This window comes from Ruditapes philippinarum, unplaced genomic scaffold (assembly GCF_026571515.1).
Source record: "Ruditapes philippinarum isolate M1 unplaced genomic scaffold, ASM2657151v2 ctg14336_1_1_1_1, whole genome shotgun sequence".
Classification (NCBI taxonomy): Eukaryota; Metazoa; Mollusca; class Bivalvia; order Venerida; family Veneridae; genus Ruditapes; species Ruditapes philippinarum.
The window spans coordinates 2827-12050 of record NW_026865014.1 but is presented as its reverse complement, the minus strand read 5'-3'; the positions used below and the strand labels follow the sequence as shown (position 1 = coordinate 12050).

Here is a 9224-nt window from a genome sequence, read left to right as displayed (position 1 = left end):
ACAATTATTACTAAAATAATGTGGTTTAAATGACATTTATGTGAGTACCACGGAAAGTGTCTGTTGTCACCTTAACGCATGATATAGTTTCATGATAGTAGTATCATTCTTTTATTCAAATTAGACATATTCAGTAACATGTCAGGGATAAGCATAGAATATCTTTAGTTATTCAGACCCTGACTATTGAAGTAATTTTCAAGCCCCACTATTTATCAGAAATCCTTTTGTTACTCAAAAGCTTTTTTCTTTAATTCTTGGCGCCCTGATGTAGTTATCAAAACATTAATTATTAGTCAATTGCCGAAGCCATCATTTGATTGTGTTACTAATTTTGCAATTTATGGGATATTAATCAATAAGTATATTGTATTTGTCATTTTCATGAAAAATACTTTCAAAAGATAGGAATGAGATATTGAAATCAAACTTTGCATACAGCAAGCGTTTATGAAGACCACGTTAAGGAAAGCATATGGACCCCCTGGTCATTCATGTTGCGCTATGGTTATAGATAACGAATTCGAACTGGAGAATTATACAGAAAATGAAATGCAAGCATATTCAACAATAAATTACACTCTTTATAAATTTATCGAAATTTATTTCAATTTATGAATACCGCTCAGCCGGTGCCAGGGGGCATTAGGGATGTTGCAAGTATTCATTATCCCTCATGTACAGACTCAAACAAACCGAGTCTGCAATTCTCTTGTAATTTTGTTGTGATTAATGCTCCCGAGGGATCACTTTGTTTCCTGGTTTTTAACGTAAGCCATTTATTTTACGAATTGTTATATCATAAAATTATCATTTTGAAATTATCTTTTCCGTAGGTTCTTTCCGTTCAATTAATAGCTCATTTCTTCTTAAGGCCCTTATTGCACTTTTGACATTTTTACCTGCAAATCCTGCATTTGGTCTTTTTGAAATTTATCTCAAATTCTTCATTCCAGCGTGTGTTCTACTTTAAGTATTTAGAAATATAACTACTGTATCTTAAGTCCAGGGTATTAATAGAAACCCTTATTTAAGTTTGACATGGAAAAATGTTTGTAATATTGCTATAATAGTCCCCTTAGTTACTATTTTATGTACTGTTTGTATATTTGTTACATTTATAATATAAAAGAAAACAGACTTTGTTCACTTTTGGGGGTTTTTTTTGTTGTTTTATTTTTGTTCCAAAGAATATACATTTAATATTCTAATGACAAGCAAGCCTAACAATGTTCAATATGAACAATGTCTTTCGTCCGCCCATTCATTAATGATATACAATTCTGGTAAAATCCAATGAACCATTGAACAGATTACAAGCAGACATCTGGTCATCAGATGTTTACTAGTTCATTGTCTCTTGATGCATTTTTTGCTTGGACGTCATTTGATACTTTGCATCAATGCTTTTCTTGTACTCTATAGTTATGTACCGAACTCTTTTGTTCACTTTACAATTTGAGGACCCTTTTATCTATTTTTGGTACAGCTGACGTACATACACACACGAACGTAGATGATATCTGATTTTTCTTTTGCTTTTAATGATGATATAATAAATTACCTGATTTAGCCTTTTCATATTCTAACTGTTTTTTTTGTTGAGGAGAATCTTCTTCCTTGAGTCTTTTTATCTCCTACAACAGAAATAATACCGGTAGTACAAACAAGTGTGTTTAATTTGGTAATTTTCAAAAATGATGATAGTACAAAGTATTATTGGAATTTCCGGCAGTCTGTCTAGCACACAGTGTCTTAATATTTCTCAAAAATATCAATTGAATTATTACTGATGAAGTGCTGGGATATTTGAATTATCTCAAATATAAAAATTAATCTTTAAATCATTGCTGTTTCTTTTAATTTGGTGTTTTTAGTGCAATCGTGCATACTTTACTTAAGATTAATGCAAGTGAAGGATAATAGAAGGTCTAAATTTTATAATTATGTAAGTAACCCTTTTCACATTGATACGCTTCTTTTTTATTTGTTTTTTTATTTTGCAGTAGTCTTTAGTTTGAATGATAACAAAACTTGCGTTTGAGCTTTCTCAAACATTTCATGCACTACGTACCAGTATGGTATTTGATCACTCACCTGTGATCAATTGCTAGATAATACATCAGTAAGGTAACATTAAAATATTAAGAATCCTATATGTAAATGTAAAGATTTGTCAAAATATTCCTAAAACAAAATGTTGGTTAACAAACCATGCATAACTGCCACACCACAAAAAGACATCACAAACGCTCAACTCTGAGTGCTAAATACTACAGCGAGATGAAAAAGGAAGGGTATAACATTATAGTTGTATGATTAATATGTCCTCTGTCAAGTCACTTATCAACATAATTTTAAGTTGTAAACGTGAACCCTTAGCATGGCTCTTTTTGACCCATCATCACTCAGCCGATTTTTCATAGTTAATATGTAACACTTTAGCCATATAACCTCAGGTTTGCATTTATAACAAAGGGAACGATTTATATTACTTTTTAAGGACAGTTTGGGCCACAGCACGTTCAATTTGCTTTTAGTATTTTCTGAGATATTTACATACCTCCTCTTAAAATTGTTTACCTTATGTGACTGTTGTCATTTGTATATGTTTCCAAAAGGATCATTCTTGTAAAGGTTGTTTAAAATGGTATTGCATTGTTTAGATGCCGGCAAGTTGTTAAAGGGATTATGAACACTTAAGCTAACTTACAGAGCAAAGTCATACTAAAATTCACCACGTTGGTGATATCACAAGTGTCATTTGTCTTGGATTAGAATGAATAAAATGTCAATTATCACTTATTGCAAAGTAAATTAAGTGAGATACAAGTTAAATATTTATACGCTGACAGTATAGACTGGTTTTATTTTGGGAAAATGTTCATCCTAACGGCATTTTTCAGTACAAGCAGGTACTAGTAGTTGGGCTTACTTGCCTATTTCGCGTACGCTGAATTCATTTATTTCCTCTACCAAAGCAGTATTTTTAGTCCTTGACCTTTAAAAATCAATTTCAAAATTGCTGTCACTGATTTTTTAAAAAAATTTACTTTAATTCTCAAATGAGCGAGATATAAACACATTTTTTGGCATTTTAATTGAAGGCTTTGTTAATTTTAGTCTGCTGAAGAGTGAACGAGAAGAATAGATGCAAAAACAATAAAAAATATTTAGGCAGCCATCTTGGATTTCAAAATGGCTGACAATTACCTATGTTTTATACACTGTATTATATTTAAAGTAAACAAGCCAAAGAAGGCATTTTACAAGGCTTGTTATCTTTTATTAGAAGTGCAATGATACTAATTAAGACTTACAAGCGCAGACGTTGAAAAACATCCATTAAAACTACAAACTTTATGGTGCAAAAAAGTTACAATTTATACGTAATACAATTTAAATGTAATACAGTGTAAATGCGAGTCATATTTGCGTTCACTTTGTCATTTAGATGTTATTTTTATACCTCTAAGAATACAAAACATATGAATACAAAACATATTCTTTAAAATGTTCTATTGCGATGGTTTGCAAATTGGTTTTGTATCGCCCTGAAGGAGAACCTGCTCAAATGTCTGTCCGTCTGTCTATCTGTCCGAGCGTCTTCTTGTGTCAGTTAGGGATATTTGCGATCACAATAATGGCGTTGAGATTATTTCCGTATATGCACGACCTTTAGGATAAGTCATTGGTTATGGGAGGAAAAAAAGGCTGTTGTTAGAGTTAGAAACATTAATGAAGATCACAGACATCCGCACAAGTCATTAAGTAAGAACTTGCCCCTGTCTGTCCGTTTTAAGTCCCGTCCATAACTGTAATTCTTGGATGGATTTTTAAATAAATTGCATTAGTGCGTGGCATATTGAGAAAGACCCAGGTTTGAAGCTGAACACTTCAAGACTTGAAAGTGCTTGAAATAAGTTCATTTTAGTACTATGTCATTAAAAGTTGGATTTTTAAATAATTAAGCATAAATACACGACTTAATAACGGATTTTGAATGATGTACTTTATTTTATTACTTATTCTTCAAACAGAGATACCATGATAATTGTATGGTTACTTTTTATGTCAATTTCAATTGCGCAAGAACATATACTGAGAAGTGTAGTGTCTGAGTGCCAATTCAACAGCCCAAAGATCATGGTCATTTCTATCCAGAAAGACAATTTTGTTAAAGTTCATTAGTGGGGAACCAACAAAAAAAACAACAAACACGTCTTAGTGTTTCCAAGAGTACTAGGAATCGCCATCCAGGCTGGCATTCGAAAAATATTTCTTCATGGAATTAACTCCTTTCTAAACAATAGAGTTATTGTTCCTTCTTTAAGAGTTATATAGTGACTATTGCACAGTAGCCTACAAACTGCTGTCGAGCTGTGTGCATGAAGATAGTATTTCAATTGTTTATATAATCCGACAAGAACATGGCGATTGGCGTGCTCAGTAGATGCTCCTGTGTAAGGACTTTTGTCGTCTATTTTGTTATCATGTGGTATTAAATTCTCTGTTTTGACTGACCTACTGGGATAAAAATTGTAAATCTTGTTAATCGCAAATGTCACCGTCCTGGAACGACAATAACTTCGCGTAAATGTGTAATTTGAAAAGGTTGTGGCATGCGCAAGAGCACGGCCACATGGTTGTGGCTATAACATAAATCATGATATTAATGTGAAAGTTGATTTATAACTTTTGAAATAATTGATGCCTTTTAAACCAATTGTGCATAAATATATGGCACATTGAGAGAATGAGTCATGTAATACCCAGCTGATGATGTAGATCAAAGACCAAAGTCATGCTTTCACTCAGAACAAAATATTTTCTAAAAGTACCCAAACAGTTGGCCAACGATTCTGTCATTCATAGATGTACTAAAATATTTTGCATAAATATGCCGCTGTAAGACGAAATGTAGGGAACAAAGGTTCCAAGGTCATACTTGAATGCCAAAAGTCATGATTTGAAAGTACATTGGTGATCATGTCCAGTTTACATAATTGTTATTCAGCCAGAGCAGCAAAAAAATTACGTGGTACTGTACTTTGAAACAATGTCTTCAATGTTAATCAAATGTCATGTATCCTTCACCGAGTCGAGCTTCGGGAACATTTCAAGTGGCACGCCCTTGCTTATCTTTGTATTACATAATTTTTGGATAATATAATCAAAAAAACTTTTGTTCATAATTATTTTAGTCACTAAAATTACACTAAGAAATACCTCAGTAATTTTATGGAGAGTTGAAATATATGAGATAAAATAAATATATCGTAGCAAATGACATTGGGAAATCTAATATTTCATAATGGAATAAGATACTATATCAATTTCTTGAACGATAGCCAAGTAAAATATTATTATATTTTAGTCCTTTGAAGGCTTTTTAGAATACATGAGATAGAAAAAGGTGCAGCGTCCTTGGTAAAGTGGCATATAATGTACATGCTGATATCAACTAAGATTATGACGTAATTTCATAAAATCACTTTCCCTATGAAATTTCGTGATCCTGAACCAAAGCATACTCAAGTAATCATCCGGAAATGGTCTGAGACCTTTGACGTAATGACCTTAAAATAAATAGGAGTCATCTGTCAGAGGTTATCAATCCCCATATCAACAATGATCCTAGACCAAAGCGTACTCAAGTTATCCTTCGGAGATAGTTTAAGCATTTACGGTCAATATGACCTTGATTTTTCACCTACTGAACCCAAAATCAATAGGTGTCATCTGCCAATGATGAACGAACTTCCTGACGGACTGGAAAAATCTAAATGAAGATCAATATCTTTAGCTTGTACAGAAAGGTGTTAGAAAGCTTTGTGGTTTCATAATGGCCCTTTTTTGCACCCACTTTAGGGTGGGGGCATTCGGATTTTAACTTTGTCCGTCCTTAAAAATTTACCATGGTTGTATGTACATGTACTGGAATATCAATCGGAAACCGTTGATAGAAACTTCAAGTTTTACCTCTTGTGCTTTTGAAATTTTAGATTCAAGGTCAGATATTTTGTTTTTAAGCTCGTCATATTCCTCTTTCGTTGCAGCATTTCCTGTTGCTTCTTTGATTTGACTGAGAATTTCGTCAAAGCCTTCAGTTGTAATAATGAAGTCCTCCTTCTTCAGCTGATGAAAATAATAATTATTTTCTATTTTCTTTCAGAAGTAAAATTAGAGCTCTTCAATTTATGATATACACCCTTATATACTCGTACAACATATTATGTATAATAGGTAAGACATTATTTCTAAATTATCTCAATTGATTGTTGTTTAATTTTTTCACTGATACAGTAAAAACTCTGAAAACCGGACCCTGTCCGGACTTGACCAAAAGTCCGGTTTTCAGAGGATTCCGGTTTTCAGAGGTTTTATACATTTATTGATTAATGTGATGTGTTTGAACAATGACTTTGTTCAATCATTTTGTATTTACTTTTCAACCCTTTTGTCTAAGTCATATTTTAATTTATTTTTGCAATAAATGTCATAAGTAATTTTATTATGCAAATCCATGAATATAATTATGAAAATCAGCAATTAAAACAACACATTGTCTGAATTATAAATGTTTTTAATTGGCTTTTGAAATATGTAATTAATGGAATTTAGTATTACTATTTTTGCAATAATTGATATCAAACCAGAGATAACTTCAAGGTCAAAATTTTAAGCAAAACAGAAATCATTTTACAAGTTTCCCAATTATTCTTGACATTTTATATTTAAAAAAAAATTAAAACATTTTGAAAAATCATGCCTTTACAGGGAAAGACACAATTATGATGAAAGAGCTTTAATTTAATAGCCAATCAGAAATTAACATAAACTGACAAGTGTTTTCACACCTGCATAGATAAAAGGAGGTGATCCTTAATTGGTAATTGAACATGTCACCAGCTGAGATTATAATTTAATCTACATTAGAATGCACAGAAAGTTGTCACTTAAAATTGCTGTCCGGTTTTCAGAGGATTTTTTATGCATGTTTAGCATTAGAAACCATAGAAAATTGTCCGGTTTTCGGAATTCAGAGGTTCCAGTATTCAGAGGATTTTTTTCAATGAACATATAAGGAGAAATTACGGGACTTTTAAAATGGTACGGTTTTCAGAGGATTCCGGTTTTCAGAGGGTCCGGTTTTCAGAGTTTTTACTGTACTTATATAAAAACGTTTATGACAGGATGTATGGTATAGGTATCTGATAGTCAGACTTTTTCTTTACTTCTTTTTTCATACCTTAAAATTAAAATCACATTCTGTTTCGTATTTTATACTGATTTATATGTATCTGAGGAGTTTTATTTCATAAATGTCAGTTAATTTAACGCAGTTGTTAATTTAAAATTGACTTTAATAAAACCATTCCGAACACTTTTTCCAATTACCCTAAAGAATACCTCAATTAAGAGATGTGTATTTTTAGAATATAACTGAACTCCATCAGGATTTCAAATTATACATGCAAATATTTACACTTACATCTTGGAGTTTTCCAACAGCTTGTTGTGCAGCATGATGATGAAGAAGCTCCTTTCCATCTTGAAGAACTGCTATCATATCATCAATGAAAGAGTTAGCATCCCTTTCCTCTAACTCCATACTGTTTGAGTGAAAAATCTTATTTCTGTACTGTCGTACCTGAATGGAAAACAAATCTAAGTTGAACATATACGCATAATTATAAGCAATATCTATGATTATACTGTTTTCAGCACTGAGACTAAACAAGACTCTTATAATTAAAACAGTTACTGTTAAGCGCGTTACCCGAATGCTTCGGATAAGGACCTCGAGCACAATAGTGAGAATACACAACGGATACGGCAAAACGAATTTATCCGCGCACAAATCTCTAGGTGCACAAGTCCACATGCTTTGCCGATCGACATTTCTGTACCGTCTGGTGACACTAGCTCAAGCAATTTGAGCTACCGACCTACATGTGACACAACATGAACAAACACACGTACACGGACTAGGGACATCAATATACTACCTTACCCAAACTAGCACGGATAATGGAAACAAAGAAAATTTAAAGCTTGGCTTAAAAATTTACACCTTATAAAAATAAAATTTCTTGCGTAATTCTTTATGAATTAACATTCATCTTGGTAAATTGCGTATCAGACAAAACAATTACACTAGTCTCATAGTTACCGGTATATAGAAATAAAGTCACCTTAGTGCAGTTATTGGTTAAATACTATTTTAAATCTTGTAAGAGAATCTCAAGCTTTCATGTAAGATTTGGTCCATATTCAACATTAGTGCAGTGACGGATTTTTGCTTATTATAGTGATGTTGTAAGAGATTAGAATTAAACAACAAATATACAAAAATATTTACCTTTGAAAAAAGATTGTTTGGTCCTGTTACATTGCATCCAATATGATTATGAAAATATTTGTTATTTATGATAACATGTAGTAACCCCGAGCAGTCAACGTCGAATGCTGATGTCTTGTCCTTGTACCCGGGAGCATTTATAAAACATTTACAGACACTCCATGGGTCAACGGACCAATCATGGGCATCGCTGTTTTTCCAAAAAGGTGCCGGTGGTATTGATGCATGATTCTGTATAATGCTGTCATAGATGGCACCACATAGGTTGTTAGGACAGGGTTTCTTATTATTTGGAAAGCAACAGTTACATTTATCTTGCTTGAATGGACACACTCCTTTTGAGACTCGGACATGGTCTGGCTGGAGAGTTGTTATCTGACAGACGCCACATGTTACATTTGGTTTAGGAGTCTTTGTTCCTTGAATTTGGTTTATAATATCTTTGTGCTGCTGTTTTCCTATGTCATCACAAAATGGTGCTAGTCCCTCTTTCAGGAAACCTAAGCCTAGGCCTGCCTTGACCCACTGTCGGTATTTGTTGTTCTTCAAATGTACCTCGTGCGCCATCATAAGATCTAGGGAAACAAAAAAGAAAAATATTGTAACTACATTTGTAGAATCCAATGAAAATGGATTTAAATTACGGCTGAACGCAAACAGTTCTATGCCCAGAAAGATTGGCCGAGTAAATGGCATTGACTAACAATAAAGACATGGTCACTATCACAAAAGGGTTATGTAGGCCCTAGATCTCCCACCTCATATTCATTGTTAGAAAAGGGCATCATTCCTCAATACAGAAGTAGATAATTGGGGTACATTTGGACATGTCTGACAAGATGCGTATTTACATAAATAC

General features: G+C 32.9%; 1 protein-coding gene across 1 annotated transcript; it reads right to left on the bottom strand.

Moving 5' to 3' along the window:
* Positions 1–1156: 1156 nt before the first annotated feature.
* LOC132727556 (uncharacterized) lies at positions 1157–8958 on the bottom strand. Its single transcript, XM_060713104.1, has 4 exons — positions 8366–8958; positions 7496–7654; positions 5983–6138; positions 1157–1637 (listed from the first exon to the last, which is right to left on the bottom strand). The coding sequence occupies exons 1-4, from the start codon at positions 8933–8935 to the stop codon at positions 1542–1544; spliced, it is 981 nt and encodes a 326-aa protein (XP_060569087.1). The 5' UTR covers positions 8936–8958; the 3' UTR covers positions 1157–1541.
* Between the last annotated feature and the right edge of the window lie 266 nt (positions 8959–9224).